The sequence below is a fragment of the Maniola hyperantus genome, chromosome 20 (assembly GCF_902806685.2).
Source record: "Maniola hyperantus chromosome 20, iAphHyp1.2, whole genome shotgun sequence".
NCBI classification, from domain to species: Eukaryota; Metazoa; Arthropoda; class Insecta; order Lepidoptera; family Nymphalidae; genus Maniola; species Maniola hyperantus.
In genome coordinates, this window is record NC_048555.1 from 10,590,468 (window position 1) to 10,609,603 (window position 19,136).

General features: G+C 38.6%; 2 protein-coding genes across 16 annotated transcripts in view; one reads left to right on the forward strand and one right to left on the reverse strand.

The window, feature by feature from the left end:
• Trpm (transient receptor potential cation channel, subfamily M) overlaps positions 1-19,136 on the reverse strand; it is a 215,297-nt gene that overhangs the window by 80,291 nt on the left and 115,870 nt on the right. For all 15 annotated transcript variants that reach the window (XM_069505405.1, XM_069505409.1, XM_069505401.1 and 12 more), the window contains one exon: positions 11,680-11,762. In XM_069505405.1, the coding sequence (XP_069361506.1) occupies positions 11,680-11,762 (83 nt within the window). The remainder of the gene's footprint in view (positions 1-11,679; positions 11,763-19,136) is intronic.
• Positions 1,643-9,575, forward strand: LOC138403739 (uncharacterized). The gene is made up of 6 exons (XM_069505480.1): positions 1,643-1,731; positions 2,918-3,015; positions 4,815-4,904; positions 8,187-8,265; positions 8,851-8,987; positions 9,489-9,575. The coding sequence occupies exons 1-6, from the start codon at positions 1,680-1,682 to the stop codon at positions 9,561-9,563; spliced, it is 531 nt and encodes a 176-aa protein (XP_069361581.1). The 5' UTR covers positions 1,643-1,679; the 3' UTR covers positions 9,564-9,575.

The following is a 19,136-nucleotide window of genomic DNA, read 5'->3' on the forward strand; positions in this document are numbered from 1 at the left end:
TATATGATTGTCCCCTTTTAAGGTGTAAGAGACCCAAAGATTTCCCAATTGATTTCCCAACTGTCAAACATTCGGTCGAAGTAAATAAAGACTCGAAATAGAGATTTTGACCTTTTTACCTTTTGAGCAGTTTGAGGGTTAAATTACAAAAATCTTTATTTATCATTATATAAAGGTACGTAGCATTTATCTGTGGTAGATAGATATATTCATCATGATCAACCCATAACCGGCTCACTACAGAGCACGGGTCTCCTCTCAGAGTAAGAAGGGTTTGGCCATAGTCTACCACGCTGGCCATGTGCGGAGATTTGGTAGATTGGATATATTATGTTTTTTAATTTGTAAAGAAGTATATTAAAAAAAGAACTACAGGCTTCTTGTGTTCTTTTCTTGAAGTGTCTTGACATTAGATTCTATCAAAATATATTCATTTGTTTCCTTCATAGTTCTATTGAACATTTTTTCAAAATCCATGTAATAATTTTAGTTTATACGTGTTTTTAGGCATTTTAGGTATATTTATCTCAAATTTTCTGTAAAGCTGTTTAAAAATCAATCAATATTATCAGGTATATAAGAAACAAATTCAGAATGGAAGAGGAAAGCGCGGAAAAGAACGATAAGGTATCAACAACTAGCATAAACGAGACCGACGAGGCAAACCACGAACCACCAACCACAAGTAATTTCGTGGACCAGGAAGACGAAGACAGACATGCCTGGAAGGATTCCGATGAGCGTTCGGATGATGAAGTTTATTCTATGTCCTCGTGCAGTGACAGCTCCTTTGAAAGCCGACCTAAGAAGCCTAAGGTGTGTAAGAAAGTATTTCAATCCAGGAAATAAGGAAACACCAGCTTCAGTAATTTACTCCTATTTATTCGTCACAAATTACAATACTGCACATCTATCTTAAATATCTACTTTTACTTCCTCTTTTCACGTCCACTAATTAAATAATCCCCGGCATATATCCCTTTTTCACTTTTCCCTTTCTTTTCTCTCTGGTTCAGACGCCAACGAATTTTCTAAAAGCACATAATATATAGAAATTATTGCGATGGTTCTAATAAGTTTCAATAATTTTGTAAAGTAGTGATAATAAAAAGAATACCCGGCTGAGTTTGTTATGGGCTCTTCTCAGACCTGGGCGCGTTTGGAACCCTCGTAGCTTTAGTTTTAAGTTTGCGTCATAATTATCACCACTATATCTTACAAATCCAACATCTGACCATCAAAAAGAGTAATTTATTACCTATTTTGAATAACTAAATCATTTGACTTTGTCTTTGACTATTTATTGAACTTTGACAGAATTGATGACCAAGGAGTTTAGTATTGTTTATTATAATTATCGATATAAATTTCGATTCAATCACAGAATTATTTATACTCTAATTAAAAATACATTTTGTTTTAACATTAATAATAACGCAAAATTAATGAACCCTTACAGGTAACTGGCGTGGTGGAACTTCTACTGGCATCCCACTACGGGAGACAGTTGGCCAAAGGCCGTAGCAGGAAGAGAACGCAAAAAACCAGAAGAGGCCGAGTCGTGAAGAGAAAGCGACCAGCGCCCAGGCGTCCAACGGAGAGTACTGATTCAAAGGAAAGGCTGGATCAGAAGGATCGAAAAGGATCTTCCAGAGTGAGCCCTACTCGACGGTCCTCTGATGCGTCGGACGTGTGCAGCAGCTGCAGGAGGCGTAGAGGCTGTAAACGGAGGTATATAGTTTATCTCAATACTAGCTGACGCCCGCGTCTTCGTTCGTGTGGATATAGATTTTTAAAAATAGCGCAGGAACACTTTTATTTTCCGGGATTAAAATTGGCGTATGTCTGTTTCCTGGATGAAAGCTATTTATTCATTAAAAATCCTAAATTTTAACAATATAGGTATGCCCTTTACAATATTACGTAGTCATTAGTTACTAAGGACGTATGAATGGGCCGCGTGACAACCCCTGTACTAGTGAATAGTAGGGCGATTGTCTAAAACCTGCATCAATCATTATTACAATCTCAATTGTTCTGATTGGCTGAATTTGTGCGATTCTTGTTGCAATAATGCATTGTAGCCAATAGTGAGCGAGCATTAACCAATCAGAGATGATTGCGATCGTGACATTTTAGCTGTCAAACAACCGCGGTAGAGCCACTGTACTACAGTGACTTCCCCATTCCTAAAAACTTAAATAAATGTTATTACAATTTGGTGCGCTAAGGTCGGACATGTTATACCGGTGTCCTATATCCGTAGTCTGTACCAAATAGATGATGCTCGCGACTTTTTCCAGATGGATTTAGGTTTTATTTAATAATCCCGCGTGAACTCTTCGATTTTCCGGGACAAAAGTAGTGTATGTCCATCCCCGGTATGCAAGCTTATCACAGAAAATCAAAGAATTATTAAACACCATGGGATTTTTAAAAACCTAAATCCACACGGACTACATAAATTGTATGAAATCATAATAACTAACTAACTATTTAAATCCACACGGGCGAAATAGCGGGCATCATCTAGTTGTAATTGTATCTTTACTAGATTCGAGTACGTATTGCGAACGGAATTTTGCGAAAACTGCAGAAACAAAGTTAGGAATTATATTGAATACAAGCGGCCGTATAGAGACCCTACAGAGAACAAGGTCCCAATTGATAAAAAGCTAATGAAATCAGGTTAGAATTTCATAGTGTTGAAACAATAATAATAATAATAAACATTCACAAAAAAGTAATTTACTAATCATACATAGATAGCGCTGTTGTCATGAACTTGTAGTGTTACACATAAAAATGTTAAAGTATCTTGTACGATAGTATACGGAACCATTCGTGTGCGAAACCGACCCGCACTTGACCGGCTTTATTTCTTTTTTTCTTTCTAAATTTTCGTAAATCTTTTCAGAAACAATTCAGGTGGGGACAAGAAGTAATATGCTGTCACGTCTATACATCACTTCCAATTCTGCGCCTGATGAGAACACCGAAGTACAATATAGCGAGGTAAATTACTTTAGGTTACACCATACAGTGCGCCGCAGAAAGTATTTAATATACATCGGCCTTTAGAATGATATTTCGGCTTTGTAGAGCGTTTGCTCTGTCACTTATACCTCAGAACAAGGACTATTAGAAGTAGCCCTATTGTGACACTGTTACAGCGAGATAGCTAAATGCATTTAAGCTCTTATTAGAACGTGACAAAATGATTATGTCCAAAAATTATGTACAAAAGTCCTTATCACCGTGGCCACTTTTTTTTGTTTGCCAAAATGTATTTGTACGTGAGATTTTGGCAAACAACGAGAAGTGTAGAAGGAATGACATTTCACAAGAAAGAAAATCTGCTTGAGCGAGAGGGACTGAGGGGGCCACGCTAGTTGCAAATCTGGACATATCTGTGACTCATACCTGTACGTTTTGTCAGTCTCAACGACAGAGACAATCAGTACCTATAATAATATTATAAATGTAAAAGTGTGTTTGTTTCTTGGTTTGTCCTTCAATCACGTCGTAACGGAGCAACGGATCAACGTAATTTTTTGCATGGGTATATTTTAAGACCTGGAGGGTGACATAGGCTACTTCTTATCCCGGAAAACCAAAGAGTTCCCACGGGATTTTTAAAAACATAAATCCACGCGTACAAAGTCGCGGGCATCAGCTAGTGCTCTATATATCTGCTATCTCCTTCTAAAGGTCGATATATTATGTACATTACTTTCTGTCGCGTACCGTATGTGCTTTTTCATACAACGTATTACGATTATTCTATTTACAAGTTTGATAAGACATATTTCATGACTCAGCTACTGCATTAAAAAAAAAGCTATTATCATTTTACGGTGGGTTCATCTCCTAAGTAACTTAGTTTATTTGTCAAGATATTTTGCAAATCCTGTGTACACATTTTATAGATACATTTATCAGCCTGTGTTTGTTTATAAGTGTCGTAGTTTGTGTTAAATTAATGTATTGTGTGTTCCTAATAAATAAAATAAAAATAAGAGAGAGCGTGCACGAGAGCGTGCGGCGAGTTGCGGCGTGTTTTAATATCCGTTTGAATTTAAATCAATTAAAATCCGGAATTAATTCCGGAGTGCGCGCGCTTCTATATAGTTCTATAGTTTACAGATTTTGCTGAAAAAACGTACGGAAATTTATCGTGGTACTCGCTAGCTCTTCCCGTCGTGAACTGTGAACTAAGGAAACGTCTTTTTAGAAGTTTTCCTGTATGTACTTAGGTACAATTATTTAGAAATGCCACGGAAATGCTTTTACTGCCATTGCTTATACGAGTCCTTTTGAAGCCAGTCGGAGGAGAGCTCTGAAAAACCTCTATGTAAAAATAATATTTTACTACCCCACTTTTACGACTCTACTGAGAGCTTTCGCCAATAGCCCAAGTTGAACATCGATGAAACAAAAATCCATATTTCATTTCCATACCTTAGGTATATTTAGGGTTCCGTACCTCAAAAGAAAAAAGGAAGCCTTTTAGCTATCACTTCGCTGTCTGTCTGTATGTCTTTCAATTCAAGGGTCTGTCCGAAAAGCGTGAATTTGTGGTTACGTCACAAAAAAAAATTTGTTCACGACTAAATCACATCATAGATGACGCTATCCATTATTAACTTGCATTGTTACAGCTACAGCTATTGGAGCGATTTTTTTATTATACTGGTTTGAGATTTCCACGATGATGCGGAACCCTTTATTAGGCCTCATGCCAATACCTACTACTATGGCTACTTCGAATCGAAAATTTTCAGTAACAAAACAAACTAAGATTTGTTTTACAGATAACTCCTGAAATGATATTCGAAGCCGTGAAAAACCTATCGATGTGGAGACAAGATATTCCAACCAGCTCTATTCTAGATTATATCAGTGTTAGTTTCTTATTTATCCTAGCAGAATATATACACTCTCATATTCCCTCATTCCTAGTCAGGCAGGATTCCTATCTGTATGCTGGATTCATATAGATTCATATATGAGATTGCCGAAGTAAATCAAACAGTTACAATAGTGCCCATATATCTAACTAGCTTATGCTCGCGACTTCGTCCCCGTGGATTTAGGTTTTTTTAATCCCGTGGGAACTCCTAGATTTTCCGGCATAAAAAGTAGTCTATGTCCTTCCCCGGGATGCAAGCTATCTCTGTACCAAATTTCGTCAAAATCGGTTGAACGGTCGAGCCGTGAAAATCTAGCAGACAGACAGACAGACAGACACACTTTCGCATTTATAATATTAGTATGGAAGTATGGATGAGACGGACTTATATAATTATTACTATTACTTGTATAAAATATGTAGGAATCATTTATTTGTTATTTAATGACAATGACATTGTTCTCTTTTTATAAACTAAGAAAAGAGGTTTACATATGTCACACCTCCCTTCTTAAACAATAACTTCCCTTACTATCTTAACTATATAAATCATCGATGCCAAAACGTCTTGGCGGCCCTCGTTTACGAACAGACTCGCGAGGCGCCCTGTCCACCACTGCTAACTCGGGCTGCTGGCTAGTGCTGGGCTCAGGCGCCGCGCGACCGGGCGACCAGGAGCTCGTCTCCCCGCCGCTCTCCTGCGGCCCTTCCTCGGGTACCGAGCTCAACGCCACTGCCACCATCGCGCCCCTGGACCGTCCCGCTGCTGATGGTCTATCACCAGTTTCAATGTTAATTGAATTACCGATATTTGAATTAATTTCCGAACATTTTTTTATCTGATCGACATGTCTAAATATCTCAGTTCCATCTCCAGTACGCAGCTTATAATTTGTACTCCCGCTTCTTCCTATGACATCCCCGTTTAACCATTTATTGCCTGTTCCGTAGTTTCGGTACCACACCCTACTTCCGACCTCGAACGATCTCTCAACTCCTCCCGCCGCAAACTCTTGACGTGCCTGGGCAGATCGAACTATATCCTCCCGTTCCGGCTTTAGCTTATCCAAACGCGTGCGTAATGACCTGCCTTGTAACAGTTTGGCTGGGCTTTCTCCTGTCGTGCTATACTCGGTATTCCGGTATAATAATAGAAAACGACATAACGCTGTGTCTACGTCTACCCCCTGTATAAGAGCTTTCTTTATTACTCTTTTACAAATCTTAACCGCATTTTCCGCAGCACCATTAGACGAAGGATGATACGGCGCTGAAAAAATTTGTTCAATCCCGTTCTGACTTAGAAAAGTTCCAAACTCCACGCTTTGAAACGAAGCAAAATTATCACTAACTAACTGCTTTGGAAGACCAAATCTAGCAAAAATATCTCTTAATTTATTAATTACAGTTTTCGCTGTGATGGAACCCATCTTTACCACCTCAATCCATTTGGAACTAGAATCGACTACCACCATATAAGTAACCCCCGCTATAGGTCCCAAGCAATCGATATGCAGTCTTGTCCACGGGCGACTCGGCCACGGCCACATGTGCGGTGCGTGCGCCGGCGGCGCGTCGGCCACTGCGGCGCAAACCTCGCACGCGCGGCACATCGCCTCCAACGCTTCATCTATTCCCGGAAACCATACGTAGCTCCTCGCTAATGCCTTAGTTTTAACTATCCCCATGTGCGAGTCATGAAGTTCCTTCAACACTTTATCTCGGCACTCAACGGGTATTATGACCCTATGACCCCACATGAGACATCCTAGTTCGCTATATAACTCCTTCCTACGATTGAAAAATGGCCGTAATTCTTTTATTTCTACCTCCGTGGGCCAACCGTCCCTAATGTAACTTAATACTCGTCCCATGATGGGATCTCGGCAAGTAAATTTTTTTAATTCTTTATAATCAAGTAATAAAGCTTCTGAAGCAAAATGTAAATACGTTTGCTCGGGACATTCGCTCATTTGAGATTCACTATTTTCTCTATGAGCTTGTATCATCCTTGACAAACAATCAGCTGTATTTTTATCAGTACTTACATATTCAATTGAAAAATCATATGCCGACAAAATTAACGCCCATCTCTGAAGCCTGCTAGCTGTCATGTTTGGAATACCTGACTCAGCCCCAAAAATGCTCACTAAAGGCTTGTGGTCCGTTCGTAATATAAATCGGCGCCCATACAAGTATTGGTGAAACTTTTTAACGGCAAAAATAATTGCAAGAGCCTCCTTTTGAATCTGACTATAATTTATTTCCATCCGCTCGCAGTATGATGCCCAGTTCCCACTCACGACATCGAATTCCCCTAATTTCCTGGGAGAAACCATCTTCACTTTATTTTCCATCCAGTCGCCACTATAAAATATGTAGGAATCATTTATTTGTTATTTAATGACAATGACATTGTTCTCTTTTTATAAACTAAGAAAAGAGGTTTACATATGTCACAACTTGTATTTACAGGTATATATCTACAATAAAAAACCGGCCAAGTGCGAGTCAGGCTCGAACAATGAGGGTTCCGTACTACAGTCGTATTTTTTCGACATTTTGCACGATAATTCAAAAACTATGATGCATAAAAATAAATAAAAATCTGTTTTAGAATGTACAGGTGAAGACCTTTCATATGATACCCCACTTGATATAGTCACTCACTTTGAAAGTTGAAAATACTAATTATTAGTTCATGACCACAATTTAATTTTTTTTGTGTGATCTTACCCTAAATTCGCGGTTTTCAGATTTTTCCCCAAATGTCAGGTATAAGATCTACCTACCTGCCAAATTTCATGATTCTAGGTCAACGGGAAGTACCCTGTAGGTTTCTTGACAGACAGACGGACAGACAGACAGACAGACAACGAAGTGATCCTATAAGGGTTCCGTTTTTCGTTTTGAGGTACCCCTAAAAATTATATTTTCTCATTTTTTTTTTTTTTTTTTTTTTAAAGAATATTAGCCATGTTAAATGACTAATATTCCCCTTTCCTCTCCAACTAAGCCTAAAGCTTGTGCTAGGAGTAGGTACGACAACAGTGCAACGGGCGGGGTTTGAACCGTCGACCTTTCGGTTTTCAGTCCACTCCTCCACTCGTTGAGCTATTGAGGCATTGTAAGTGAATTTTTAAAAGTGTTTATTAAATCGATATAATTGCCGGATTCATATTATGTGCAGGGATTTTATATGCAGGATTCCTACAGCTACTTCATCACGGCTTCACAACTGCGTCTATAAACTTCGTTTTACTGCTTGTTTCAGCGAAATTATCCAGTTAACAGGGACAAGGAAGCGTTGTTACGTGAGCTAACCAGCAAATTGAGGATCTGTGTTTTGTTAGGTGAGCAACAATAAAATATCAAACCCCACCCCTATTTCTCACCATGTCACTTCTTTTTAGGCTTCCGTACCTTGAAAGGATAAACCGAACCATTATAGGATAACTTTTCTGTCTGTTTGTATATCTGTTTGGGTACTTCCCGTTGACCTAAAATTATGAAATATGGCAGGTAGGTAGGTCTTATAGCAGACATTAGGGGAAAAATCTGAAAACCGTGAATTTGTGGTTATATAACAGATTTTTTTTTTAAATGTGTTCATGAACTAATATTGCTATTTTCGACTTTCAAAGTAAGATTGCTATACCAAATGGGGTATCATGTTAAAGGACTTTACCTGTACATTCTATTTTCATTTATTTTTAGGCATAAATAATAGATTTTGATTTATCATGCAAAATGTCGATAAAATACGATTATAGTACAGAACCCTGAGTGCGCGAGTCTGACTCGTACTTGGCCGGTTTTTTTCTAATTGCCAGTACTAAATTTTGGGTGATACTGTACCATTTCTGTATTTTTGAGAATCTGTACTTATGGGAACAAAGGAACACTGGTGCGTCGTATCATAATTATTTATTTTCCAGGTATAGTGAGTGAAGCGCCAAACGAAACCTGGAGAATCAGCTGCGACCTGCAAAGCCGCATGCTGACTTCGAACCACGTGACTTTGTTCTGGAATCTGTATGCTGACACTCTTAGACCGGTCACGAAGAAAGACACTGTAGGTACTCTTCTTTCTACATATACAGGACTAGCTTATGCCCGCGACTTCATCCGCGTGGAATTCAAATCCCTATTTTATCCCCTTAGGGGTTGAATTTTCAAAAAAATCTTAGCAGATGTCTACGTAATCATAATAGCTATCTATAGCTGAGATATTTGTCTAGTTATCATTTGTATGGCACGCAATAGAGAGAGTGCTATAGGTACAGTTAGAACTGTCCGAGTCCGAGACAGGTTGAGATGGCAATCGGGGTATGAGGAAGGAGGACGCCCCGCATACCCGCACGTCACCTGCGCTCACCCGCACCAGGTTAGCACGGGGGCTATGTAGGTGTGCGGGGCGTTCCCTCCCCAATTGCTATCTAAACCTGACGCGTATTATACCTACTAACTTTTTTCCGCGGATAGGGTATCTAGGCCACACGTCCTTGTATTGTTGAACCCACTTCGAGCACATACTTTAAGATTACTTAGATTAACTTTCTGAATACTATTTCAGATAACTCATAGGCCAAGAACAAAACATCAAGCCCAACAAAAAACGTTGACTATATTTGACGAAGACATAACTTAAAGGCATACCTACTCGTATAATACCTAAAAATAAATTTGTATTGTAATATGTATGTAAAGTGTATGTGATATTATGTATTGTGTAATAAAACTTTTCGACAGTTTGAAATCGTTTTAATAGTAAAAACTGTAGATTGCCGAAAAAGTAGGTCAAAAGGATTAGAAAACCTCCATGTAATCTATATTAAATATAATATAGATACTGTACGCGAGAGGTCGAGATGGCAATCGGGGAGGGAACGCCCCGCACACCCGCACATGCCCCGCCCTAACCCGGTGAGGGCGAGTGCGGGCGACGTGCTGGTGTGTTCTTCTTCCTCTTCATGTCTTCTTCTTCTTCGTCGTAACAAGCCACAGTTCACGACAGTTAAGGAACTTGTAACAAAACGTCGAGGCTTCGACGTCACTGGCAGGCGTCAAATGTTCCTACAACTGACGTCTTTGGGGATAGATAGGGATAGATGGTATGATACGAAGTAGTACTTAGAAATTCTTTGGGTATGAACTTCACGAGCCGCCATTTCTCCCTGCCACAGTTCATGACATCAGTAATTAGGAAACTTGTAACCAAACGTCTATGCTTCACCAACAGCGGCAGGCGTCAAAACTAGGTAGGCTATGAAACGACTGACACTGGAATTCATAGTCAAAATAGGACGATTCAAGCGGCATGTGTCTAACGGCGGTTACGCACTCAACCGATCCGAGTCCGTGAAAATACGTTCATTTTTGTTTTGTATGGTAGCTTATGACATATAATGTCGTAGATAATCGCTGGTATTCTCACGGATGACGGGTAGAACTCGGATGACGGAAGTGCAGTGCGTAATCGCCGTAAGTCTAATCACTAATGTTTGACAGCGGATATCGATTCAGGAACAAAACCTTCCTCCCTCTTCCTTTCCTCACTCTAGTTCACTCTGGTGTTACGCAATAACGTAACTAAAAATTGCTTAAAAACTTGTCAGTTTGTTAACAAATCAGTTTTATGCTGGGTATAAGCCGACTTGATACAGAAAGTTTGTTAAAAGCGTAGACTGAATAAAAAAGCTAGACTAAAGTTCTATGTAACGTAACCGCAACTGAGATAGCGGCAGCCCGACGCGACGTAACGATGAATAACACGACAATTACCATTGTTAAGTAGTCAATATTTGTATTAACCGATCAACAATATTTGTATTAAACGTTTTTTATGTGAAAAGAAGTAAATAACTAATGAGAAATACAATGATGCCACGAATTCTCAGTTTTTTGCAACTAAAGTTGTATTCCTTGAAAAAAATCGGTTACACGATAAGGGACAAAAATAGGTTAGCTGCGTCTCTGTTTTTCACATTCGTAACTTTATCTGTGCTCTACTTTTTAGTGTGAATGAGAAAGCTAACGTTCCTTTGTCTAGATTTTTTACTCCGTCTACGGTTAAAAGCCTTATAAACTTCAAGGTAGGTATCTACTTTGTAGTTACGAACTAAGTAAGCTAAACTTCGCACTAAGCCGGCAGCGGAAACTATGATTTAGTGCAGGTAAGTGTTGCAAATTAAGATAGTTTGCAACTTCACCTCGTAACGAGAATGTCTGCTAACAATGTTTGTAACCCAGTTCATGAGAATTCATAAACAAGATAAAGACAAAACAGGCAGGGTGGTAAGAATCACCGATAGATGGCGCTATACTCTATCCGCGTAAAGAGATTAATATAAACTTAATTTAACTTATGACTGCGTGACCACATCACAGAGTCAGGATATGATATGATACACATGATAGGTTTGCCGTAGTAGTTTTTACTCTACGATACAGACAAAAATCTCAGTGGGCGTTAACCATTTTGATTCACTACAAAAACATTCGGAATTAATTTAGAAAATATACATAGTTCCGTTTATGATAGCCTATGTTTTTTGTACAAATTTTCATGGATAGAGTACGTACTCTATACACGAAAGTAGGTTGGTAATTGGTTACTACCCTCAAAATAATTAACGCCCACTGACTTTTTGTCTTTGTCATTTGTATGGGTTTTCGTAACAGAGAGAGCGTTATATTAACTTCTCTCCGTGGATAGAGTATAACAAGGTTACATTGACTCAAGCATAGGATTGATAGTTACTCACACATGCTCATCTTTAGCGCTGGGCACAAAGCACTTGCACTCCCGCTTCTGGAATGTGCTCTCGATCCAACTGCGAGTTGTTTTCTGTAACAAACAAACAAATATCCTTACTCGTCATACAGAACCTCCTTTTTTCAAGTTGGTTAAAAATAATGTGATGCGGACTCCCATCGCCGACGATAAAACACAATTTACAACCAAACTGACATTTTTGCAGTAATAGCCTAGTCACCTAGTGGGATTGGCCTTTCTATTCGGGAGGGGGGTTTCTATTCCAGGCATGCGCCTCTAACTTTTTGAAATTACAGTACGCGGCCAAAAGTGATGAACATCGATCTTTAGAAGGAGATAGCAGATTTCTAGAGCACTGTCTCGGTCGTTGAGACCGACAAAACGTCACAATTATGGGTATGAGTGACAGAGACAACAGTAGGTATTGCGGATTTTCTAAAATATAAAAATGTTAAATATTTAGGTATATAGTACTTAGGTATAATTACTGAAATTCTCTCCGATGCTTTTAGGTTTCACAGATATTAAATTACATAAAATACTCGCCTGAAATATTGCAGTTGCGATTTTGCGAACGTTTTTATTACTTTAGCAGAAAGCAATTATCACTAAGTAGTAAGATGCGAAAACTTAATGCAATCTGTATAATCTCTTCTCGACAATATAATCCATACTAATATTATAAATGCGAAAGTGTGTCTGTCTGTCTGTCTGCTGGCTTTTCACGGCTCATCCGTTTAACCGCTTTTGATGAAATTTGGTACAGAGATAGCTTGCATCCCGGGGAAGGACATTGGCTACTTTTGATCCCAGAAAATCAAAGAGTTCCCGCGGGATTTTTAAAAACCTAGATCCACGCGGTCGAAGTCGCGGGCATCATCTACCTAGTAATAGACAATACAGGGTGCGATTAGAACGCTGAAATTTGGTATGCAGATAGCTTTTATGACGTAGGCATCCGCTAAGAAAGAATTTTTGAAAATTTAACCCCAAAGGGGGTGAAATAGGGGTTTCTTTGTGTAGTCCACGCGGACGAAGTCGCAAGCATAAGCAAGTGAAAACATAAAGGCATTTTAATTCATCATCATCATAATCAACCCATCGTCGACTCATTTCTCTGCACGGATCTCCTCTTAGAATAAGAAGGGCCATAGCCCACCAAGCTCGTAAAACTTAAACTCTTAAAACGCACAGAGCTTCGAAAAGTGAGAGTTGCGTGCCCGGATTCGGACCCCCCACCTCCCGGATAGTAGGGGGAACTAAGGCTTGCTACGTTACTAGGCATCACGGCTTAGTTTCAATTATTAAAAAATAACTTTTTGTTTTGTATTTAATTTCGTAGCACTTGTAGAAGTACTACGTCTGTTCACTCTGTAGCCGTTCTACAAACGTAGCAAGCTTGTTATGCAGCCTCATTTATTTCATTATTTCATAGCTTATATTATTATTCCTGCGACTTCCTCCGCGTGGACAACACAACTTTCAAATCCCTATTTTACCCCTTAGGGGTTGAATTTTTAAAGTCTACTTAGCGTATGGCTACATCGTAATTGTGTAGCAGTTTGTTGATAGATCAATCAGTCAGTCAGCTTTTCCTTTTATGTATTTAGATTTCTTAGTTTATGAAATAGTACCGATGTTTTACAAATATCGTGGTGCCATTTTAGTATGCACTGTATTTCAATATGCAGAGCCCTGAAATCCAGAGAATTTAAATATATTGCAACGAGACAACTTGTTTCAAACCTTAACATTGAACTAATAAAATACAAAATTCCTTGTATCCTCGCTATCGTCCAGAAGTTTTCAGTAGCTGTGTAGCTTTACATTAATAAATTGTTTGGCTTGGACCAAGGACTTGGAGTAGCTAGATATCGCCAGCTGAGTCCGTCCAGGAGTGGCCTGGCCAAAATAGGGTCTTGGACAGTAGTAATAAAATTATGTGATTTTTTGTATGTTTATGTTGAGTGTGTTTATGGGACTAGAATTCATTATTAAAGAGTATAATTTAAAAAATATCTAATATATATAGAATATCTAATATAGGTATATATTATAAACGCTAAAATGAAATTAAACAACGTCATCGTAGATAGGAAAAGTACTTATAGTATGAAGACCTGTGACCTGTGAAGTGCCTTTTTAGGGTTCCGTACCTCAAAAGGAAAAACGGAACCCTTATAGGATCAGTTTGTTGTCTGTCTGTCTGTCTGTCTGTCCGTCTGTCTGTCAAGAAACCTACAGGGTACTTCCCGTTGACCTAGAATCATGAAATTTGGCAGGTAGGTAGATCTTATAGCTGACATTTGGGGAAAAATCTAAAAACCCTGAATTTAAGGTAAGATCACACAAAAAAAAATTAATTGTGGTCATGAACTAATAATTAGTATTTTCAACTTTCGAAGTGAGTGACTATATCAAGTGGGGTATAATATGAAAGGTCTTCACCTGTACATTCTAAAACAGATTTTTATTTATTTTTATGCATCATAGTTTTTGAATTATCGTGCAAAATGTCGAAAAAATAAGACTGTAGTACGGAACCCTCATTGCGCGAGCCTGACTCGCACTTGGCCGATTTTTTTAATGAATGTGCGGCATCTAGGTATTCCAGGTCTATGGCTTGGACGGTGCCCTGTTTAAACTTGGATATTCGTTTTCGCCTGGAGTCCAATTATGGTTGTTCGAGCGAATGTTAATAAGCCGGATTATTTGGTTATTTGTTCTCTCAGGACTTTCATTACAACTACCGATCTCTGCGTAAAGGGCCAATACACATTGGACCACCAATGCAATTGGCCAGTGCCGGCCACTGTGTAAACAACACTATGACCACGACATTGAGGCATGTCATAGGGATGGATCTCACTGGCACGACTATTAATTATTTTCCTACTCTTATTTAACCCAAAAAGACTAAAACAAATTAACAAAAAACTTAACAACAATGACTAACAAAAACGAAACAAAATGTGTCTAGTGCTGACGTCACTAAAATGGCGGCCACGCGCTTTATCAATTTGCGGGACTTATATAAAGTTGTAAAGCACATTTAGTACTAACTTGTTATCGCTACATAGACATAATACCTACCTAAGTATTCAAATTACGAAATAAAATTTCATTTTCACTGTAAAATTCAGATAAAACTTTTCATTATCTCTAGTAGATACTTGACTTTCCTTTTAAATTAATTATTATTATAAGAATCGTTGGAGTTTATAACTTAAGTTATCCAATATAGCCCCGATTTCGAATTAATTTAAAAAGTTTCTAGGAAGGATTTTCATTAAAATGTTTTTGAGCTACTATTATAATAGAGATATAAATTTGCATTTAGAAACTTTTAATGATATTTTAGATTTATACAAGCAAAATTATATCTCGGCGTACCAACCAATGACGGATTGAACCAATGATGATTACGGATCCACCAAATAAATCAGCGCCACCTCTTAGATACTAATGAACGACCCGTTTGAAATCCAGACGTCACTGAGGTTACATTGGTGCTAAAGCACCACTGAGTCGGTGCCATTTTGTATGTTCAATAACGCTGTCCATACGAAGTAATATATAAGTCAATGGTGCTTATTGGTTTCTGCAATAAGACTGAATAATACGATAGCTCATAGTCCCAAATTGATACTTTAAGGGGACTCACTTCAGTGCTTTCTTCATACAAACGTAGGAGGGAAAATACTACAATATTCGATATTGTACGCACAAAACTAAGAATTATATCGATTTATTTCGTCTTTATCTAGGTTCATTGATATATAAAACATTGAAAAAAATATTGATTTAAAAGTTACGAACCTCAAAAGATTCCTTTTTTTACACTAAATTTATGACAACTTTGGGCGTGAATAAATAAGATTAGGGATATGAAAATTCTAAAAAAAATTATCATTAGACATGGTTTATTTATTCATTAGTTGAAACTTTACTTTGCACACATAAATTCAGTAGTTTTTTCTCAAAAATACTTTTCCTAAACCCTTGATTTCGGTGAAAATCATCGTGCCTCTCACCTTTCTCATACAATGTCAAGTGAAAAGCAAATAGGTTCGGTCGAGCGTACTGCGTCACCTTAACACAACGACGCGACGGCTGGTTGAAATTAAACAGAAATTCAGGCATCCTTTAATAACAACCCTTGGGATAGTTGATAACTCGACACACCCACGAGAAATTAAACCTTTGTTATATAACAAAGGAGGGAGCTTATAGTTGCAATAAAATTAAATTATAAGTATTTTTTTATTCGGTGATAGCCCAGTGGTTAAAACATCGGCCTCCTATTTGGGTTTGAGTTCGATCCCGGGACCACGACCTCTGTCTATCTTTTCGGAGTTATGTGCGTTTTTTAATGGTCAAGGAAGATATTGTGAGGAAATCTGTATGACTGAGAGCTCTCCATAATGTTCTCAAAAGTGTATGGAATTTGCCAATCTGTTTGCCAATAAATAGCTTTTAAAAATAATACCTACGATTATTGTTTTTGCTGCAAAAGTTGTTACAGCGAATGCCGCCATTTCGTTCGAAGTTATAACTAATAGGAGTTGTAATGTGTTATGTATTAATTGGTCGACATGCGACTTTCCTGCAGGAAGCTGAAACTTCGGATATTGCTCAAGTTATGAGTTCTGGAAGAGAAGTGTTATTACTTATTAGGTACATGTAGATATTACTTCAGAGAGTGTGTTTTTATTTACTCACACATATAATGTATTTATTTATTTATATTAGGTAGGTATATTATACTAGCTGATGCCTGCGACTTCATTCGCGTGGATTTAGATTTTTAAAAATCCCGTGGGGAACTCTTTAAATCTCCGGGATGAAAAGTAGCCTATGTTACTCTCCAAGTTTCAAAAAATCACGTCAATCCGTTGCTCCTGGTTGCTCCGTTGTGGACAAACCAACAAATAAACACACTTTCGCAATTATACATTCGAGGGAAGGGGGTGAGGCGCGGGGGGGGGGGGGGGCACCTGACAGGAGACCCGTGTATCATTAACGATGCTAGAAATATAGCACATAGCTATTTTTTATCTGCACCACAACCTTGGATGTATTAAGCACATTCGACCAACACCACCCATACATCTGAGCTGCACCCTAGATTGATTTCTAGATCCTTTTTTCAAATATTATTCATTCCTTCGTGATCCAATCAGAAATGAGGAGATCCGTAGATGCGTGGAAGTCCCTACCTCTAAGAGACCTATGTCTAGCAGTGGACGTCTATCGGTCGATGATGATGATGATTCGTTCCTTCTTTGAAAACAAGATAATATAAATAAAGTATAAGTCCCGCAAATTGCTATTGCGCTGGAACCATGTCTCATTTACATCGAAATGTCGTCATTTTGACGTCAGCCGAAATAAAAATATACCATCAGCTCGAAACTTCAGTCTAGTGCTGACGTCATTAAAATGGCGGCCACGCGCATTAGAAATTTGCGGAGCTTATAGCTATTATGAGATTCAAAAGAAGAGCTCCTATCAATCTTTGATGTATAGATACCAGGAGAGCATAAATCAAGCGCGTAGTAAATTCTAATAGAAAATTCACCCTCGGAAGCCGAAACTCGCACAACGGAAGCGCAGAGCATAAAATATAAACGCCAGATACACTCCCGTGAAATACATATTATAATCTTCTTAAGGCGAGTCACCGAGGCGAAAAAACCGGTTTGCTAGATCAAATGTTTTAGGTATTTACTATTAAATAATGGCCTTGCTAAAAATATACAATATACCTAAAGACATTGTCTAAAGAATGTGCTACTTTGATACACAATAGGAAGTACTTCACTCGATCAAATAAATCTTGAAATAAGCCGAAATAAAAGTCTAAAACGAATTATTTAATACTAAAATTTCTGACTTGGCAAATAATTTTTATATGGAAATATTTGTCTTTAAGTACTACAGAGAACCTGCTAAATTTTGGTTTTCAACAGGACTTCTATAATTTATTAAATTCAAATTTAACGTTTGAAACACAGAATTTGACCGTTGCCAAGCGGGTTACTTCAAAGCCGCGCTGCCCGCCTCGGTGACTCGCCTTAAAACGTGCCTGGTGGCACTTGTGGAAAGATATGCCCCCCGACCAGGAGCTACTGGACTGGAGGACTGTAACCAGAATGCTGGTAAAAACGAAGACAGGCGATAGTACCTACTGATGATTACTGATATGATACCACAAAAAAACGCAATTTTTTTTTATAAAATCCTATATTTTGTAAAAGTTCACGATATATATTGCAAATAAAACATCTGACTGACGCTACTTTTAAAAAATATAGATTTTGCAAATATTATTTATTTTTAGATTCAAATGAAAATACAATAAACAAAAATACCAAACTTATTCTAGAACATAAAAATTACAGATCGAAAATATCATCTAGATTTTTAATTTATTTTTTGCGTTTTTTTTGTGGTGTCATTTCAGCAATACTCTATACTATCACCTATCTTCGTTTTTGTTAGCGTTCTGGTTACACCCTACCTATATAAAAGGACTGACTGAGTGACTAACTGATCTATCAACCACTGAAGCTATTATACGTAGATATCCGCTAAGGATTTTGAAATTTGTGCAGTCCACGTGGACGAAGTCGCGGGCTTAAGTATTATTATAAATCCGTACTAATAATATTATAAATGCGAAAGTGTGTCTGTCTGTCTGTCTGCTAGCTTTTTACGGCTCAACCGTTCAACCGATTTTGACGAAATTTGGTACAGAGATAGCTTGCATCCCGGGTAGGGTTGCCAGGTCGCCAAACCTAATAGCCGGACAGACCTGCCAGTTTGGCCGTACATTTGGGTAGAAAGGCCGGACACCCTACATTATTGAGGTTTTGTGTCTTAGTATTAATAGGTCTCTACGACAAAAAAATTGTATGATCAAGCTTTTTTTATTAATGTCATAAATCTTGTTGTCAGGCGGCACTGCCGCCTGCGGGAGCGACCGACAGTCGACTCGCCTGCGCACGGCCACGCTCGTTTGCGAAATGTAAAAAGCCTAACAAAAGCCGGCCAAGCCGGACACCGTTTATTTTAGCCGGACACGCAATCAAAAAGCCTACCTATGTCCGGCTTTATCCGGACGCCTGGCAACCCTTATCCCGGGGAAGGACATCGGCTACTTTTTATCCCGGAAAATTGAAGAGTTCCCACAGGATTTTTAAAAACCTAAATCCACGCGGACGAAGTCGCGGGCATCATCTAGTTGATTACAAACTGAGCACAGAACTATAGTTCGCGACAGGTCGACATGGCAATCGGGGTAGGGACACCCCGCACACCCGCACAGCCCCCGCGCTAACCCGGTGCGGGATAGCGCGGATAACATGGCGATACCCCGATTGCCATGTCGACCTGTGGCGTACCATACTTACGTTCTGTCAAAGGTCAGCAAAATAATACCCT